Source organism: Aulonocara stuartgranti (assembly GCF_965226115.1).
Source record: "Aulonocara stuartgranti genome assembly, chromosome: 12".
NCBI classification, from domain to species: Eukaryota; Metazoa; Chordata; class Actinopteri; order Cichliformes; family Cichlidae; genus Aulonocara; species Aulonocara stuartgranti.
This window is the reverse complement of record NC_138948.1, coordinates 33,884,798-33,905,395: the sequence shown is the minus strand read 5'-3', so window position 1 is coordinate 33,905,395 and position 20,598 is coordinate 33,884,798. Positions and strand designations below refer to the sequence as shown.

At 42.4% G+C, this 20,598-nt stretch overlaps 3 protein-coding genes across 3 annotated transcripts in view; 2 read left to right on the top strand and 1 right to left on the bottom strand.

The window, feature by feature from the left end:
- The window catches only part of LOC309719662 (uncharacterized protein), a 206,192-nt gene extending 185,975 nt beyond the window's left edge, over positions 1 to 20,217 (bottom strand). Inside the window, exon 1 of the mRNA XM_082555952.1 lies at positions 14,210 to 20,217. Within this exon, the coding sequence (XP_082412078.1) occupies positions 14,990 to 20,185 (5,196 nt within the window). The 5' untranslated portion in view covers positions 20,186 to 20,217 and the 3' untranslated portion in view covers positions 14,210 to 14,989. The remainder of the gene's footprint in view (positions 1 to 14,209) is intronic.
- npffr1l2 (neuropeptide FF receptor 1 like 2) overlaps positions 1 to 20,598 on the top strand; it is a 107,534-nt gene that overhangs the window by 4,466 nt on the left and 82,470 nt on the right. The gene's annotated exons all lie outside the window — the stretch shown is intronic.
- LOC309719660 (uncharacterized protein) lies at positions 681 to 2,523 on the top strand (the record flags this gene model as incomplete). The annotated part of the gene is made up of 4 exons (XM_082555948.1): positions 681 to 1,185; positions 1,327 to 1,578; positions 2,147 to 2,236; positions 2,408 to 2,523. The coding sequence occupies exons 1-4, from the start codon at positions 1,056 to 1,058 to the stop codon at positions 2,521 to 2,523; spliced, it is 588 nt and encodes a 195-aa protein (XP_082412074.1). The 5' UTR covers positions 681 to 1,055.

The following is a 20,598-nucleotide window of genomic DNA, read 5'->3' as shown; positions in this document are numbered from 1 at the left end:
CTGCTTGTCCTGCCCGGCCTGCTCGTCCTGCACGTCCTGTTCGGCCGCTTTCCAGGCCGATGACCGGACATCGTTACCGTCATGGACGGCCCCCTGGACTACGCCGCCATCGTGGACGGCCCCCTGAACTACGTCGCCGCCGGTGCCTCCCGCCCGGCCGGCCTCCTGACCTGCTCGGTCGCCGCCGGTGCCTCCTGCCCGGCCGGCCTCCTGGACTGTTTTCTGGGCTCATGGGCTTCTTACAGAGATCAAACAATATTATTTAAAAAAAAAGAAAAGATTAATATCCACTTTATGAGTTTTGCATGTACAAATGCAAATTTTCACAAGATAAAAATCATTTTCTTGTTTTAAATAATAAAATGGGAAAAAATAGAAAAAATAAACAAAAAAATTGTAAGAGTAGACTCTCATTTTAATGGTTAATTTGTTTGTTTTGACTCCTGGTAAGTCTAGTTTTGTATCACTTTATATCTGTGCTGATTTATTCTTTCTGGTGTTTTTGCTCTGTTGTATTGATGAAAGAATTGCAATTAAAAAGAAATCTTATTCCTGTCTGCTTCAGATAGCATGTTTACAAGTGTTTCCCAGGTGACATCAAATGCTGAGCCTCGCTATCAGATGTCTGTATCTGACATGAACCTTCCAATAATGAATGTGTTTCATGATTAACCTTACGGTGTGTTCACACCGAACGCGATGGACGCGAATAGAGCGTCAGGTTTACATGTAAAGTCAATGGAAAGGCGCGATGACGCGCGATTGCGGGTCCCGCGAAAATTCGGAAGCAGATTTGCGTCGCGAAAACGCCAAAACGCGTGAAACGCGCGTCAGTGTAGCGCGTCTGGCGCGTTTGACGCGCGAATAAAACCACGCGCGTGAGTTTTTGTGTTGCACTTTGTGCATACGCGCGTTTCGCGTCTACCGCTCGAGTTGGAAAAATCTGAACTCCAGCGTCAAATCGCGCCGCGACAACCAATCAGGAGCCTGGTGACGTGGCTCTGACCTAGGTCAAAGGGGCAGATCCAGCCAAAGCCCTTCATTCTTCATTCAGTATGGAGGAAAAGCTGATCAGCGCCGTGGCTAACCACCCCGAGCTATACGATGCCAGCTCCTATTTCTACCGAGACAGGAATAAAAAGGACCTAACTTGGAGGCACATAAGTGAGGAGATCGGGCAACCTGGTAAGTTCATTCCTTCTTCTTTTTAATTTTCAGACTGACCCGATGAAGCCGTGCAAAAGCTAGCAAGCGCGCCTACTGTCCCGCGATTTTCCCACTGTTGTACAAATACCTTTCCGCTAACCAGATAATGCGTTTATTCAGAGGACATCTGCAGGAGAAAGTGGAAGAGCCTCAGGGACACCTATAATAAGGAGAAGAGGTCAGAGAAGGAGAAGAGGAGTGGGTCTGCAGCAGGATCGGGGAGGAGATGGAAGTTCTTCGCGGTCATGGGGTTTCTGGACCCCTTCCTCACCCCGCGGGAGACCAGCGGTAATATGGTGCGGACCGTGGAGAACTTCTCCCCCGAGGACCAGGGACAGCCCGAAGAGGCAGCAGGGGAGTGTCAGTCAGAAGGTATGTTTACAATTAATTAATGTAGGCAGTTAATTTATGCGTGTTGTCATACAGGAATATATTTTGTTTATTAATAAACAGTATAAAGTAGTCCCGCTGTTCATCCGTCACTGCCTCGCCTTTTCGCTGATTTTTTTTATTGCACCGTACAGCTTTCAACGATGCGCATTGCATTCTGCAGCCCAAATGACAAATCTCCTCCGTGTCGTGTCTCCTGCGCTTGCCAAACTTATCATGTTTGGTTTTGATAACCATCACTTCAAATAGAAAAAAACAGCACAAAAACACTCATAACTATGACCCTCATTCGGAAATAGACACCTGCACCGGGAGCAAAAAAGGCGCACAAAAGTGGCGCCGCAGACGGAGAAAAAGCGCGGCATAATACTTTTACGTTTTAAAATCGACAAAGGTTTGCACTTTGAGAATCAACTTGTGAGAACTGTGACTACTGTTCATGTGCTGCAATAAATGGGAGACCACTGTATATAATAATAAGTATATAATAATATAATATTCTCTATGACTATTGTCTTCAACCTGTTAACATTTAATATTGTCTTGATAGAGTCAAGTTATCATGCAGCAGAGTCCTCCCCTGTTGCTTCTCCTGACTCCCCAGTCCCTGGTCCCTCCACTCCTGCTGCTGCACCCACAGGTATGAACATCAAGCACTGATAGCTTTTTACTTGCTTGGATTCCCTTGTGATCACCTTTACTAAATATCTACAACCAATCTGTTCATATCCTGGTTCTTTTCAATTTTGAAAATGACAATCTAGTAGCAGCCTTCTCATTTCTTTGTGGTGTTTTGTTCTGTTTTTTACAGGCCCACAGAGGAGGAGAGCTCGAAGGCGGTCGAGGGAAGGGTCCCAGGATGGTCCATCGGCGGTGGAGCATCTTAATATTTACATACATAAAAACACCAACAGGGGACCAGGTTGAAACAGCTTAACATACCTGTTCTGTTAGCATTCTGCTTGTATCATTTTGTAAAGCCAATATGAATTTTATCGACATTTGGGGTGGATTTTGCTTTGTTTAAAACCTCTCCTTCTCCAGAGATATTTGTGGAAATCTTCAGCAGTTAAAAGTATTTTTTGCTGTATCATTTTTGCAACTGAAGTAGCACCTTTGGATATGCACGCATGTGTTTCAGGTTATTTCAGCGAGATAACTCAGAGGCGTATGTGGATGAAGTAATTTATGTGGATAATTGTCTGAGTATTTCCAGCTGATCATATAAAAGCATTACATGGAAGAATAATGGAATATTTGTTCAGAAACATTTGATTATGGGAATATATTCTGTATTTACTGTATTTATTTTTTTTGTTATTCTTTGTTCTGTGAAATGTGACCTGTATGTCACATTGTTTACATTATGGGGTACGCGTGTAATTGGATGCAGTCAGTGTGGTGAAATAAGATGATCTGAGCAGTTTATCTATCTATCTATCTATCTACTTCCACTTATCCAGTTGGTGGGATTGTGGGGCTGACAGCTTAAGCTGAGAAGCCTATAGATCTATAATCTCTCAAGCACACCTGAGGTCTTCCCTGGGGCCTTCTCCTGGTACGACAGGGCAAGAAAACGTCTCCCAGAAGGCATTCTAGTCAGAACAACCGAAATCGGATCTTTCTGATGTGGAAAAGTAATTCATTTCAATTCAATTCAATTTTATTTATATAGCGCCAAATCACAACAACAGTCGCCTCAAGGTGCTTTATATTGTACAGTAGATCGTACAATAATAGATACAGTGAAAAACCCAACAATCATATGACCCCCTATGAGCAAGCACTTTGGTGACAGTGGGAAGGAAAAACTCCCTTTTAACAGGAAGAAACCTCCGGCAGAACCAGGCTCAGGGAGGGACGGGGCCATCTGCTGCAACCGGTTGGGGTGAGAGAAGGAAGACAGGATAAAAGACATGCTGTGGAAGAGAGACAGAGGTTAATAACAGATATGATTCAATGCAGAGAGGACTATTAAAACTCAATGCATCATGGGAATCCCCGGCAGCCTACGTCTATTGCAACATAACTAAGGGAGGATTCAGGGTCACCTGGTCCAGCCCTAACTATATGCTTTAGCAAAAAGGAAAGTTTTAAGCCTTATCTGAAAAGTAGAGATAGTGTCTGTCTCCTGGATCCAAACTGGAAGCTGGTTCCACAGAAGAGGGGCCTGAAAACTGAAGGCTCTGCCTCCCATTCTACTTTTAAATACTCTAGGAACAACAAGTAGGCCTGCAGAGCGAGAGCGAAGTGCTCTAATAGGGTGATATGGTACTACAAGGTCATTAAGATAAGATGGGGCCTGATTTTTTGAAGACCTTGTATGTAGGGGTGGGTTTTTATAATCGATTTATCGATTAAAATCGATTTTGGCTTGGATAACGTAAAATCGATTCATTAAAATCCTGAATCAATTTTTTAATATAAATTTATTTTGCCCGAAATGCCAGAATCTCTGGTGAAATCTCACAAACTTTCAACAACCACCAAACAGCTAAGACAGTAAATGAGAGCAGGTACATGGATTCTGCACTTAAACACACAGCGCAACCCCCGGATCAGAATCAGTTAGATGTCGCCTTTCTCACGGTCGGGGCTGAAAGCTGACAGCTCGCTGATTCTGATCTGTCGGCGGGTCCACCTTTGTGTTTACGCCCTTTTTGTGCTGATTCTAAAGCTGTCAGTTTTACCTCTCTCCAAACAATATTGACCGAACCAGCAGCAAAAGAAGATCCAAACTACGCTTCACATAAACATCGTCATAAATTCATTCTTTTACTGTTTTGCTTCCACCACGATGCACAGCTCTCTCTCTCTCTCTCTCTCTCTCTCTCTCTCTCTCCCCCTCCCTCTTTCTCTCTCTCTCTCTCTGTACTTCAAGAACAGCTTGCTTGTTACGCACCAGTCTACTGTTGTTTACAGCGCTGTTTTTTCCCCTTTTACATTCTCCCGAAAAGAAAACATTACCTCAATACTGAACAAATTCAAACTTCTTAAAATTATGAAAAATGCAAAACGCTTAGCCGTGTCTCTAATAAAACCGCTGTAACGTCAGAGGTAATGTTCATATGTTGATTAATGGTTTTCTTTCGTTTTTGATCTATTGCAGAATATTTTTATAAAATCCCAGGCCAGGAAAATCACCTTCATGTTTTTCTGTGTTTTATCTTCAGCTACTTTGACACAAAGGCCTCTGCTGTGATGCTCACGCCTTTGATAAAGTCTTGCATGTGTCAGCTTCCTTTTTATAGATACAAAAATATGTAAATGTACTGATCTGAATTATAATATTTCTGACTGTCAAAATTTCCCAGATTTAAATCTAATTGAATCGAATCAAATTGAATCGTGGATCGAATCGATTCGGGACCTTGTGAATCGGAATTGAATCAATTCTAGAAATCAGTGACGATACCCAGCCCTACTTGTATGTGAGCTCCTCTCTAATAAGTGCACACTTTGGGCTGACGTGTGCAGATTTAAACACAGGATCTGGAAAGAGATTCATGCAAGTTGTTTACAGAGCAAATAAAATGATACTATTAAATAGCTGCTGGAAGAATTAAATAAATCTGAAACATCATCTTGATACTCCCATTAGTGACATTACAACACATGCCTATATATATATATATGAAAAGGTGAATACAATCAAGGCAGAGCAAACGAAAGTAAAAACAAAAGACAAACTTGGAAAAGGAACGCTCAAATAGTCATCCATCTGTTTTCTTTTTCTTATTCAACTCAAGGTCACTGGGGGAGCTTAAATATATTCCAGCTAACATACAGAAAGAGAGAGGGTACACCCTAGACCAGGGGTGTCAAACTCAAATACACAGTGGGCCAAAATTCAAAACTGGAACAAAGTCGCGGGCTAACATTAATATTATTTATTGAAAAAAAAAAAAAAATCTTCCTCCAGATATAAGAATGAATCTCTTCTTATGGACTCAAACAAGTTTTGCTGAAAAACTGAATATGGAACAAGCAAAGCTTAATACTAGACAATATATATATCAGCTGTATAATACCAGTAGGCCAGCTCTAATAGTAATTTGGTATGGCTTCGCATTCCCCAAATGTAATTAGGCTGTGGGCCAAATTTGGCCCGCGGGCCAGAGTTTGACACCTATGCCCTAGCCAGTTTGTCACAGGTCTAACAGAGAGTAATAGACATGCATTCACATCTATGGGCAATTTAGAATCACTAATAAACCTAACCCCACTAACTGGATGTCTTTGGACTTTGGGAGTAAGCTGGGAGAGAACCCATGCAGACACATGAGGACATGATGAGTGAAGGAGCTGGTTGTGAATGGTGAACAAAACTGAGGGGGTAATTCAGCCATATGACTGTCTCGTTAGTTCAAACCAAAGGAGAGGGTTTGACTGCTGGGTTGGTGCTTCCTGGACGTAATCAGCCTCAGACTTAGTTAGAACTGTTTTCTCCAGTGCACTTGTAATCAAGACATCTAGGATTTTTGATTCCAAAGAGAAAAGAGTGTGAAGTTCTGCAGTTACCTGGGGTTACAGAGTTTGATGTCAACACACTCCTCATTTAATTGACAATTAACATTCATTTAATTCAACTGCTGAAGCGTTCATATTGTCCTTTAAAGGTTTACAGTAAAGCATCAACAAAATACAGACTCAGTGAAGTGGGAGAGAACCTCATTTTAATTTACCTAATTAGAAAAGTTGGTAGTTTGATCCCTGGATGCTCCACCCTGCATGCTAAATTATCCTTTTGCACATCCTGAACCCCAGCTTCTTCTGGTGCATTCATCGAAGTGTGGGTGACACACGTTTGTGGGTTATAAAAGCATTGTGACACCCCAAAGTCCCAGATTACCACTGCTGTGTCAAACACACCCAACTCTATAAAAAGGCACCACAGATCTGGAGAAAATGACATGAGTGCAACAATCCATTAACATCGTGCCATAGGAATGCCAGAGGCAGGGTGGACCACCACACAGAGTTGTTTGGGTGACTGAGTGCGACCTCCTCCACCAATTCAGCAACAAGTGTGGGCAGCACTGACCGAATAGTCACTGTAACCGATTAACTTAAAATATTTATTATAAGGAAGTGAGAAGCAATATATGAGCGGTTATTTTCAAACAGCTCAAACTATACCAGTGAATTTACAAATAATAGTAAAGTGATGAGAGCAGAGCAGAGACACTCTGGGAACAACTCACAGCTAACCAAATCTGATTACAGGAATTGGGGAAGGAAATTAAAAAGAAACCACAAAAGAGAAATGACTGTAAAAATCAAAGAGGAAGTAAGATGACAATAACACCTGACACGAAGAGCAATGCTTGACAAGAAGCAAAAGAATACTGGGGAAGTCTGAATAGACAAAAAAACAAAGACTCATAATAGACTTTACACACTGGCAAAAGCCAGAATACAAAGTAACAGGCGCTCAGGACAACAGTGGAATACAAAACCCCTGGAAGAACAATAAACAGCAGCTCCAAGCTGCAAGCTCCTTTGAATAAACAGCAGAAACCAGCTATAGCTTACACAAATCTAGGAACAATACAAGCAGCAGAGTACAAGGAAAACATGAGCCCAAGACCATGAGACGAATGATTCAAAAAGTAAACAACGAAAACTTACAGCCAAAAGAGAGAATGTAGGAATAAAAACCTCTGTAAATTTCCACTTATACAGAAATATGTTGCATTTTTGAGACACTTAACCTGAGATTTCAACTTAGTTTTGACTAGCAATATTTTATTTTTTAGATATTTACAATGCATTGCTTTTAATAAATCTGAGAAATCACACCCAGGTGAGGCAATGCTTACAGACAGGCATTTAACAAGTTTGCAAATGTTTGTCGCACTTCAACATCCTTTGGCAGGTTTTGTCCGTGAAAACCTTTTGACAGTCAACACTTGCCTGTGGTTTGGTCTAATGTGGCTGTTGTATGTTCACCAGTATGATAATGATGAAGCAGTAATCTCAGTTAACGTGGTTTTATTAACCAGCACAGCAGCAGAGAACTTACATGCTTGGATTCAATAACGGAATGGCGCCTATACCACTCAAAACATACACACACCTCCACGGAGGTACGGCAAGCGGATTAGGACAAAATACCAAACTAACAGCAGGTTATCTACATCCCCCTTCTTTAGTACATCCCCAACCGGACAAAGTTTAATGCATACTGAATAATAATAATCACAGCATAAAAGGTGACATACGCTGACCCTTAGGAACATTTAAATTTGCAACCAGATGGAAGAAATAAACATGACAAGAATATCATTTTGCTGTATAAAGTTAAATATGATTACTACTGAAAATCACCTCAAACAGAATTTAACTTGAAGCATTGACATCAGTTACTGATGGCTCAAACATCAAACCTGAAAATGTTCTGTGTTTTAACTAGTACCCAATTAATCCTTATATCTTGGATTTGGTTTGCACACACGACCAAAGCGTGTCCTGTAAACACCATCACTCTTGGAAGGTCTTGGAGAATGCAAAACATCAGAAGAGCTCTCAACATGAGTGCTGTCTTTAAACTGTTCTACATCATTGTTTTCACCCACAACCTGCAGTCCATCATAATGATGATGATCAGTGTCTTTCTGAACAGTAACAGGCTCAGACACAGGCAATATGTGTCTGCGATTTCTCCTGTAAGTGTTTCCATCTGACTGTACCAGGTAGGATCTAGGTTCTTTACAAAGTTCTTTTACCACACCTGTGCGGTCATAACCCTGTGGGGTCTGTAACCTCACTACTTGTCCTTCGTTGAGAGGTGGAAGTGGTCGGCTGGATCTGTCATAACAGACCTTCTGAGTCAGTCTCTTGTTGAGTAGTTGGGCTTTCACTCTCTCAGATTCAAGGTGTTGTGGTTCGAGCAGTTTCGTTGTGATTGGGAGCGTAGTTCGAGTCTGTCTGGATAGAAGTCGTTCTGCAGAGGAACCCAGGTTCACATCACGTGGAACATTCCTGAGGTTCAGCAGGTTGAGAAATACATCAGTGCCATCTCTGTGTGACTTCTCCATCAGCTGTTTAGCACTGCGCACTGCTCTCTCAGCAAGCCCATTGGATTGAGGATACTCTGGACTGCTGGTGACATGTTGAAAGTCCCACTGTGAAGCGAAGTCTTTGAAACGCTGGCTTGTAAACTGCCTGCCATTGTCTGAGATCAGAGTGTGTGGAGCACCATGAACTGAGAAGTGTCTTTTCAGCTTTTTGATGACTGTCGCTGATGTCAAATCCTTTAGCAGGTCAATCTCAAACCAGCCTGAGTATGAGTCGACTACTACTAAATAGTGCTGACAGTGCCACTCAAAGATATCTGTAGCCACAGTTGACCAAGGAAGCTCTGGAACTTCATGCAGATGAAGGGGCTCTTTTTGTTGATGAGGTTTAGTGCTGTTACACACCGAGCAGGAAGTAACTGTTTGTTCAATATCTCTTGACATGAACGGCCAGAAGACGATCCCCCGTGCTCTCCGCTTGGTAGCTTCTACGCCGGGATGTCCTCTGTGCATGATGGTGATGTAGTCTCCTTGCAGTGATTTTGGGATCACAGCTTTGGAACCTTTAAGAATGATGCCATCATCCACAATCAGCTCATCCCTGAAAGGAAAATATGGATGAACTGCTGTGGGAAGGTTGTGGAGTCGTTGTGGCCAACCATGTTTGATGAACGAGCTGAGCGCTTGCAGTGTCTCATCCTCAGCTGTGTGTCCTTTAAGTTCCTCCAGGCGTGAAGAAGAGATGCAGCTCACCGTCATGACATCAAAGTTGTCCTCTTCTTCAGGCTGCTGGAAAGTGGAGCTGTTGGGAGCACGAGAGTGTGTCAGCCAGATACATGTGTTTTCCACATTTATATGTGAGGGTGATGTTGTATTTTTGGAGCCTTAACAACATCCTCTGTAATCTGGCTGGTGCAGCGTGAATAGGTTTCTTTAGTATGGTGACCAGTGGCTGATGGTCTGTTTCTACGACCACAGGCTTGCCATATATGTAGTCATGAAACTTTGTACATGCGAAAACAACAGCCAGCAGCTCCTTTTCTATCTGAGCATATCTGGTTTCAGTGTCTGTCAGAGTACGTGAAGCATATGCCACAGGTCGCCCTGCCTGTAAGCAAGCTGCACCAAGACCATACTGTGATGCATCGCACGTTAGTGTCACAGGTTTGCTGACATCATAATATGACAGAACAGGTGGATTAGACATGTGCTCTTTAAGTGCTTTGAACGCAGTCTGATGCTGTGTGTCCCACATCCACTCGCTGTCCTTGTGTGTGAGCTGTCGCAGAGGAGCTGACAGATGGCTGAAGTTTGGAATGAATTTTCCAAGATAATTGACCATCCCCAGGAACCTCTGCAGGGCTTGGACATCTGTTGGAACTGGCATCTCTCTGATTGCGGCTGTTTTGGAAGGGTCTGCTTTAAGCCCCTCGCTTGTGAAAATGTGTCCGACATAACTGACCTGATTCAGCCGGAATTTGCACTTTAATGGGTTTAGTCGCAGGTTTACTTCTCTGGCACGATCAAGGACTTTTCTCAGGTTGTCGTCATGTTCTTTCATGGTTCTTCCGCCGATGAGTATATCATCAACAATGATGGCACATGGATACCCAGCGAATATCTGCTCCATGGCTCTCTGAAACACCTCGCTGGCAGCGTTAAGACCAAAAGGCATTCTGAGGAACCTGAAACGACCAAAACAAGTGCTGAAGGTGGTTAGCATGGATGATTTTTGATCCAATGACACCTGCCAAAAAGAGTTCTTAGCATCCAAAACAGAGAACACAGTAGCGTTTGACATTATTGCAGCCACTTCTTCTACTGTGCGCATGGGATGGTGTGGTCTTTTCAGAGCAGTGTTTAAATCTCGAGGATTTATGCATATCCTGATTTCATCTTTGCCCTTCTTGTTGGTGGCTACCATGGAAGACACCCAGTCCGTCGGCTCTGAGACGGGAGTAATGACGCCTAATTTCTCCATCCTGACCAGCTCTGCCTTGACCCTGTCTTTCATGGCCAAAGGGATGCGATGTGCTGGGCGAACAACTGGTTTCACATCTGGGTTCAGTGTCATGCGATAGGTGACTGGCAACCTCCCAAGCTCATCAGAAAATAAGTCGCTGTATTCTGTGATAAGCTGTTGTGACAGGTCATCTGCAGACATGCTCAATTGGTGGACGTCATTGCTGAATGATACAAGTCCCATTTCTCTGCATGCACATAGTCCAAGTATTGGCTGAACATCTTCATTAATAACAAAGAATGATAGCACATGTGGCTGCCCATGCAGAAAACACTGCAGCTTAATTACACCTGAGGTTTGAATCTTGCTGCCTCCAAATGCTACTAGGTTAACGGACTTGGGGTGTGCTTTCATTTGTTTATCTGCTCTTATAATGTTAACCGTTTTCTTGGGAAGCACATTACATTTAGCACCTGTGTCCACCTTCATTTCAACAGGAATCCCATTAATCTGCACGGTGACAAAAACTTCCTCTTTGTGTTCCACATCCACATCAGTCGCATGGATTGCATATTGCAGATTTACACCATCAACGTAGAATGTGTCGTCTCCGCTGTCATCAGCTTGGTCTGGTTCCACATGATGAACTGACTTTCTGTGTCTTGCTACGTTTTGGGTAGGCCGAACAGCTCTGCACCGTTTCTTAAAGTGATTCCACTTTTTGCATGCATGACACTGCTGCCCAAAAGCTGGACATTTGCTCTTTTTTGCAGCATGAGCACCCCCACAGTTAGTACAGTTAGTGACATGCTGTGTTTCAGACCTGTCTCCTTGTATTTTCTTTTTATCTCCTCTGTGCTTTCTCGTAAATGTGGGCTGGAGCACATCAACATTTGATGCAGATTGTTGAGGAAAAGCAAGTGTTTTATTATGCTCTTCAGTCATTTCATGAATCTGGCAGACAGATATGGCTTTTGCTAGCGTTAAATCACTATCACGCAGTAGCACTTTCCTTAAATTGTCATTGTTGATGCCACAAACTAGTCTGTCTCTTATTAGTTCTTCACTCAGATCACCAAATCTGCAGCTTTTTGCTTTAATCCGTAAATCACTTACATAGGATTCAACAGTCTCGCCAGTCCTCTGATTCCGCGTGTTGAACTTGTGTCTTTCCATCGTGACATTGGTTTGAGGGCTGCACGTTTCTCTGAATTTCCTTTTGAGGCACTCAGGATCCTCCTTCGATTCTGCAGGAATGAGGACTCGTCCTCCCTCGCCGGGCTCTCTCACTTCTGGCGCGTAAACAAAAGACCGCTCCCGTTCTATAGCTTCGGGACCTGCTAAGTTGAGCAATATGTAGGCTTGTGTGCGCGCTGGCTTGTCAGAGTGTGCCGCCGCTATAAAAATGTCATACTCTTGCTCAAAAATGCGCCAATTTTCAGCAACATTACCATCGAAAACAAGCGGGTCGGGCCTCCTGAATCCTTCCGCCATGTTGTCTGCAGTCCGGATACAAAAAACGCACCCACAAAATAGACTTGAGACGGGGAAAAAAAACACCGTCAACTACGAAGTACGTGTTCCGTCGCTTCTGACACCATGTTGTATGTTCACCAGTATGATAATGATGAAGCAGTAATCTCAGTTAACGTGGTTTTATTAACCAGCACAGCAGCAGAGAACTTACATGCTTGGATTCAATAACGGAATGGCGCCTATACCACTCAAAACATACACACACCTCCACGGAGGTACGGCAAGCGGATTAGGACAAAATACCAAACTAACAGCAGGTTATCTACAGTGGCTCTTGGATTTCTGTATGTAGTTTTGCTTTTTTAAGGACATATTTATGACATATTTCTTATGTCATACTCTTTTTTCCATACTGTATTTTATAATTTTATCTAGGGATGCACCGATACCACTTTTTTGGAAACGAGTACGAGTACTTGCATTTCAGTACTCGCCGATACAGAGTACTTAATAAAAACATGATTTAAATTTACAGGTAACAGCTTTAGTCCTATAATTTAACAAAAAAAAAAAACAACAACAACAACAAGGGACTAGTTTGGAATTAAGAACATTTTTTTTAAAATGAAAAGCATGTTGTATGCAACATATTACAGAATAAATAATTATAAAAAAAATTTAATTTAAATTTGTTTGTCTGTTTCTCTGTTTAGAAGTCTCACTAGCACAGTCACAGCTGGGATGACATCAGAGGCTAGTGCGTCGTAGCTTCTCACTTTTTTAGTTAGTTCCTCAAAGGGGGCGAGGATGGCAACAGTCGTCTCCATATGAGCCCATTGGTGAGCGGTGAGATAGTCAGGGAGTTCGTGCTCAGACACGCCCGGCACTCGCTTTTGCTCAATGAGGGACTGGAGCATGTAATACGTGCTGTTCCAGCGCGTCTGTACGTCATGCTGCAGTCTCTTTATTGGCTGGTTGAGCTGTCCCTGAATGTCCTCGAGGCGGGAGTAGGCTAAGGCGGAATGTTTAAAATGCCCAACTATTTTCCGTCCCACTGCTATAGCATCATCTATGCTCCTCTGTGCTAATAAGCATGGGTAAATAAGTGTGGGTAAACTCTTTGTACTCGTTGTCATGTTGGGATTTTAGGTGCTTGATTAAATTACTTGTGTTAAATGCGCTACCTTTTGAGCCTCCTCTGGACAATTTCGCTGAGCACAATTTGCAGTCCGCCTTTGTTTTCGCGTCTTCGTTCACTTTGAAATAGTTCCACACGGCTGACTTGTCTCGCCTGCCCTTCTCCCAGCTCTGAGCTGCAGCCGGGGCCTGGGGGCGGGCACTCGGCGCCTGTGATTAACCCCTTACATGCAGCTCAAACATAGACAGGTCTCAGACCGTGGTATCGGTCCCCGGTATCGGGGGACTTTTAACGAGTACTTTAGAAAATGTGGTATCGAGGCCGATACCCGATACCGGTATCGGTGCATCCCTAATTTTATCCATCACTTTTTAATTGTTTTTAATTGGTTGCCATTATGAGATCTTTTGTTTCTGATGCGTTTCTAGCCAGAACTTCTGCATAACACCATGAAGTCCCATATCCTTTTTACTCAGTCCTGCTGACTGTGAGATTTTTTTTTCCTATGTGGACACAAGAATTTTCTGACTGACGTTGCAATGTTTCTCTTTCCCCATCATCCATTTTGAGATTAAACTCACGTGGTTGTTTTTTCTCTTAGTCTTCATTTATCTCCTTTAGCTCATGCCTTAAAGTATTGTAATACATCTTTCAATACAGCGAGTTCTTTTTGTAGCTTCAATTTTAAAATCAAAAGTAAATGGTAAAAATGGCCTGCACTTGTATAGCGCTTAACTAGTCCCCAAGGACCCCAAAGTGCTTTACACTACATTCAGTCATTCACCCATTCACACACACATTCACACACTACACAAAGTAAAATTTGATAGAACTCCAGCTTTAGCTACTAAAGAAAATTCAACTCAGGTAAATGATGACTAGATGACCTTGGTAAGAATAACTATTTTCTCCAATTCTGTGTCTTAATATAATTATTATGCTCCACAAATTCATCTTCCTCAGTCCACAGGCTTAATGTAGAAGCACTGCTCTTTATTTACTCGCTACTGTAGCGACTTCCACAGTCGCTAGAGGCCGGGGATGAAGCCTGCCTATTTGCCTGACGCGCTGTCAACTTTACGCAATAATGCGAGAGGTGGAATTGTTCGCTTGTTTATTAAAGTGCTTTGAGAGTTTACAGAGTAATGTCATCGGCTCCTGATTCAGACTCTTACAACGTCACAGGCTCTAATATAACGAAGCGAAACATGTTGTGCAGCGGTCAACAAAAACTACGGCTACCCAGCCCTCCTCTCTGTCAAAATCAAAACCAGTGAATGATAAAAAACCCAGTGATCATCAAAATTCAATACATTCAATTATGGCTCCTACACACCAGCCCCTAATTATTAGGATCCCTTCTAATAATTACCCATAATTAACCAAGTAGGAGACATAAAACATGCAGAGAAAAGTCAAGCATTTACTGTATTTCAATATTACCCGCAGGAATCCTATAGGTAATCTTAAAGTCTATCTTTAAAGAAAAAAAAAAGAGACATTTTATGTCCAAATACAATCAAAGTCTGATAATTGGACCCAGAAGTCTTTAACTGTGATCTGCCTCCAGCAGTAGACACAGTTTGGTAATAGGTCGATCCAGGCAACTAGTCTGAGTTTTAATCTGAACTTTACAAACGAATCCTCTTCGGTCAGGAAAAGTCTTTATCACACGTCCCATTGGCCAAGAGTTTCGAGGTGCTGAACTGTCCATGATGAGAACCAGATCTCCCACGATGAGGTTCCTTTTTACTCCAATCCATCGCTGACGTTCCTGTTGCTGTAGTAGGTATTCCTTCACCCATCTTTTCCAAAACAAGTCAGACATGTATTGGACTTGTTTCCATCTTCTGTGTGTGTGTACATATCAGTGGAATGGAATACTCCTGGTGGTAATATCGGTGAGGTCTTTAACAGAAGAAGATGATTAGGGGTTAAAGCTTCCAGGTCGTTAGGATCCATTGAGGCTTTGGTAATTGGGCGGCTGTTAATGATGGCTTCAACGTCACAAAGTACTGTATGAAGACCTTCTTCATCCAGGTTTTGTACTTTCATTATGGAATTAAGTACTTTGCGAACCAGTCTTATCAGTCGCTCCCAGGTTCCTCCGTGATGTGAACCTCCAGGTGGATTAAAGGACCATTTAACTCCCTTTTGCAGAAAGACGTCATTGATTTTTACCTGGTTCCAATGTTCAATGGCAGTTCTAAGTTCACGTTCAGCACCTACAAAATTGGTTCCGTTGTCAGAATGCAGTTCTCGAACCTGACCTCTTCTTGCATTGAAACGTCTGAACGCATTAATGAAAGAGTCAGTATCCAGTGATGGAGCAACCTCAATGTGAACAGCACGGATAGCAAGGCAGGTGAACATAACACCGTATCTCTTCACCACGCTCCTCCTACTTTTTACACTGAAGGGTCCGAAGTAATCCACTCCCACCCGCGTGAATGGAGGTTCATCTGGAATGATTCTTTCATTGGGCAAATCCGCCATCTGTTGAGTCACTGGTGGAGCATTAAGACGTCGACAGATGACACATTTAGATAACACTTTTCTTATTGCTGTACTAGCTCCAATCAACCAGTGCTTTTCTCTTAGCTTAGACAGCATGTGGTTACGACCACCATGTCCAACTTCCTGATGTATGTGTCTAAGCAAGAGCTCGGAAATGTGTTGATCCTTTGCTAGTATTATGGGATGTTTCACCTCAACCGGCATCGATGATCTACTGAGTCTCCCACCCACTCCGAGAATTCCATCTTGCAGCTGTGGGCAGAGTCTTCTTAGAGGACTTGATTTTATAATGGGTTGTCCCTTCTCCAGACTCACAAGCTCCAAGGAAAATCTCCTCCTCTGACAGAACTTGATAATGACAACCTCAGCTTTGTCCAGATCTTCCACTGTGAGATTCTTAATCACAGATGTCCTCTTAAAGTTCCTCAGCTTTTCTTCCACAAATGATTTCTGTTGCTCTTTGGTGACCTCTGACTGTGGTAAGCTTGAACACAATTCTCTCCTTTTCTTCACAAAGGACAGAAGCAAGTCCTTAAATTTTAACAGCCATGCCACTGACTTCTTAAGACGTGTCCAGGTGGAAAAATGTTTAAACAAGCGAGTAACAGAATTTTCTCCAGCTTGCTCAACACTCACTGTGGCAACTGTTTTTACCTCAGGATCATCAGATGCAAGCAGACTGATGTCATCTGGGTAGATAGGCCATTCACTTCTAGATTGTAGAAGATACTGAGGCCCAGACAACCATTTTGTATTCTTCATAAAAACATCGACTTTCACTCCTCTTGAGGCCATATCTGCTGGATTACTGGCAGTGTCCACATATCTCCATTGCGAGGAAGATGAAACTCTTAAGATTTGTGAAACTCTGTTGGCCACAAAAACCTTGAATCTTGAAGTCTCACTCCTGATGTATTTAAGAACAGAAGCACTGTCTGTCCAAAACACAGAATCCAGAAGTTCCATCTGCAGCTCTTTCCTCCAGAGTACATCCAATCGACTGGCCATGGTTGCTGCAATGAGCTCCATTCTCGGGATGGTAAAGGATTTAAGAGGAGCAAAACGAGCCTTTCCCATAACAAACGCACAGTGTCGTTCTGAACAGATGTTTTCAATCAGCAGGTAGGTCACTGTTCCATACCCATCCTCACTGGCATCACAGAAATGGTGCAACTGAGCACTCGTGATTTCTCCAAATCCATCAGGTTTCAGACAACGACTCACTTCAAACTTGCTCAATAGCTGGAGCTGCTGGAGCCATGTTAACCATCTTTTGGAAAACAGCTCTGGTACATTATCGTCCCAGCCGATTCCTTCCTGGCATAGATCTCTTAGGATTTTCTTAGCAGTTAAGACCACAGGACTTAGCATTCCAAGAGGATCATAGATAGAACTGACAATTGAAAGGATTCCTCTTCTGGTGAGCGGTCTGTCCTTGAGCACAATCTTGAACTTAAAAGAGTCTGATTTTATGCACCACTCCACGCCCAAAACTCGCTCGATCATTGAGGAATCCAATTCCATGTTCAACTCTTTCATTCCTGTGGCTCTGTGACTTTCAGGAATGGATTCCAGCACTCCAGGCTTGTTGGTGATCCACTTTTTGAGCAGAAATCCTCCTTTGGCACACAAAGAAACCAACTCGTGGTACATTAACACTGCTTCCTCATCAGTTTCAACGGACACAAGACAATCGTCCACATAAAAACAGTGCAACAGCTTCTTCACAGCTTCCTCACTGTAGAGATGTCCAAAGTCATCCGCACACTTTCTGAGTGCAAAGTTGGCACAACTTGGTGACGAAGTTGCCCCGAAGAGATGTACATTCATCCTGTATTCAGATGTTGGTTGTTCCAGATCACCTTTAGACCACCAGAGAAATCTCAATAGATCTTTATCTTCAGCTGGGACGATGACTTGATGGAACATGGATTCAATATCTCCCATAATTCCAACTGGCTCCTTCCTGAATCTTGTGATCACTCCTATTAAAGAGCTTGTAAGACCAGGTCCTTGTAAGAGTTGGGAGTTTAAAGATGTTCCATGATAACTCACTCCACAGTCAAACACAACTCTGAGTTTCTTCTTGGTCGGATGGTAAACACCATGGTGTGGTATATACCACAGCTTGCCATCATTGCGATTGATCTCCTCTTCCGGGACCTTTTCAGCATAACCTTTAGCCAGAAGCTCATTCATGAAGACTTTGTACTCAGTATGAAACACTGTGTCTCTCTCAAATCTCTTTTTTAGAAAGCGCAGACGTTGTTGAACAACTTTCTTATTGTTTGGCATACTGATACTGGCATTCCGAAAAGGTAATGCTATCTGGATATGACCACCCACATATTTGGCAGAGTTAGTCACTATTTCCAGAAATCTCTGATCCTCTCTTGACAATCCAACCTGCTCATCAACTTTGCTCTCAGGAAAGTCATTCTTGAACTGTTGCTGCCAAAGCTCCTCCAGCGTGACAACAGAAATTCTGTTGACTGTAACTTGTGGATGCTTCTGATCACCTGTAGCTTCACAGTTTCCTGAAAGTGGTCCATTGATGGTCCAGCCAAGCCTTGTCCTTACGGCATACGGTCCTCCATCAACACTACACACCACTTCCAGAGGTTCCAAGGCTTTGGGAATGTTTGTTCCAATCAGAAGTTCGATTCCTGCATTTATTTGAGGCAAGGTTATGCGTTTTAAATGTGCCCATCCTTCAATATCTCCTGGTGTTGTAATATTTCCTTTATGTACAGGCATGGATTCCTGTGTGTACACTTTTGGCAGTTCCAGAAATTCGTCACCACAAAGAGCGGCAACCTCCAGTCCTGATAAAGTGTTGCTGCTCACAATTCTTTCCTGGCCCATGGTTCTGAGGAGGATGTTTCCTTTCCTTCCCTCAAGGTGAAGTCTGCGCATCAGACTCTCAGTGCAGAAAACTGCTGTGCTCCCTTGGTCCAAAAAAGCATATGTTGTAATAATGTTGCTTCCTTTCTTTGACTTTACTTGGACAGGCACAATGGGCAGTTTACAGTCCTGGTCTCCAGCCCCTGTAAGACCACTCGACACCAGTGTGCTCACATGCGGCTGCATGTTCCTGTCGGTCTTTTCAGAAGGTGAACTTTCTTTGTGCAGGATGGTGGGATGTTTCCGGCTGCATTTGGAACAGGAAATCCTCTTACGGCAATCTTTACTGATGTGTCCTATACACAAGCAGCCAAAACAGATGCCATTTTCCTTTAAGAAGGTTATCTTCTTCTCATGAGCCATTTTTCCCAACTGTGCACAGACGTCCAACATGTGTCTTCCTCCACAACAAATACAGACGTTCCTTCCAACCTGATTATTTTTCATTTCCATTTCCGCAGGCTTAGGTGTACTCTCCACAACTTGCATAGTGGTGGCAAAGCTTGTTCCTTTATTTCCAGGTCTGCCTTGATACTTGGCTTTACTCATTCCTTTTGTTGGTAAAGAAAGCGGAGAATCTTGAATATTACCGAATACAGGATCAGTTAATATTCTTATTTGCGTCTCCAAAAAGTCTGCAATATCCATAAATGTGGCTCTTCTTTTATGCCTTTCTTGCAGGTCACAAACATGGCTTCTCCATTTGTCCCTAAATTTATACGGCAATTTTTTAATAATGTTCACCATATTAGAAGGCATGTCCAAATCACTCAGATGCTGCACCTCCTCCATTGCATTACAGCATCCCCTGAGGAACAAACTGTAGTTCTGAAGAGCTTTTACTTCCTCTGTTTTAATTGATGGCCATGAAAGTGCCTTGTCCAGATATGCAGCTGCGACCTTCTGTTCATCGCCATAGTGCTCCTTTAACAGTGATTTTGCCTTGCGATAACCACGATCTGAGTTCATTTGTTGACAGCTTCTCACCAATTCCTTTGCATGGCCTCTTGTGTACTGTTCCAAAAAATATAAACGATCGCTGTTATTTTTCGTATTGCACTCAACTGCATTCTCAAATGCTTTAATAAATGAATAATATTGAAGTGGATCTCCATCAAAATGAGGTATTTCTCTCTTTGGTAAAGAAAAGAGGCTTTGTTGTTGGATTAAGAGTGTTGTTATTTCATTTTGTTTAGTCATTATTCCAATAACATCATTTTGTGGTTCCAGTTCCACCATACCATTTGTATGACAGTCATTTTGTCCATTTGCATCAGATGGGTTTGAAGGAATAACTGAATATTGTCGAGGATGCTTATTTTGAGAAGATTCAGTCAGCACGGCTTGTTGCATGACACATTCCTGGGTTTTATCTTTTCTCCGGTTTTGAGTTTCAGCATTAGTCAATGAATTTTGTTTTGCAGAAATGTGAGATATAAATTCCAATGCATCAACATTAAGGGTTTGTTTAGATCTTTCATGGGAAATGTATGAATTCATTCCATCTGAAACTTTTAAAGATCCTTTTTTGCTTGTTATACTTTGAGCTTTAAGGACATTTATTGTAGCCATTTTTTCAGCAATTTCAGTGTCCAATTTTAGCCTTTCCTTTCTTTTACGAAGACATTCCTCCTCTTCTTCCAGTACATGTTTCTCATCCAATAATTTCTACTTTAACATTAAAGCTGCCAACTCTGCCTCAGCTTTCATACGAACAGGTGAAGTTGAAGATCTTGATGAAGAAGTTTTGTCGCTTTCAACATTTGAAACACTATCACTTGGCTTGATATCATCCTCCACTTCTGTCTCAGTATTTGATGCAACATTGTTTTCCAATAAATTGATTTGCCTTGGACGAACAGCAGGGTTTTGTTCTCTTTGATTTATCCAGTTTTGAATTTCATTTAAAAACACATTGGTGTATTTCATGATGCTTGAAAACCATTCCTCTTGTTTTATTACTTCTTCCTCTGGCACCAAAGACA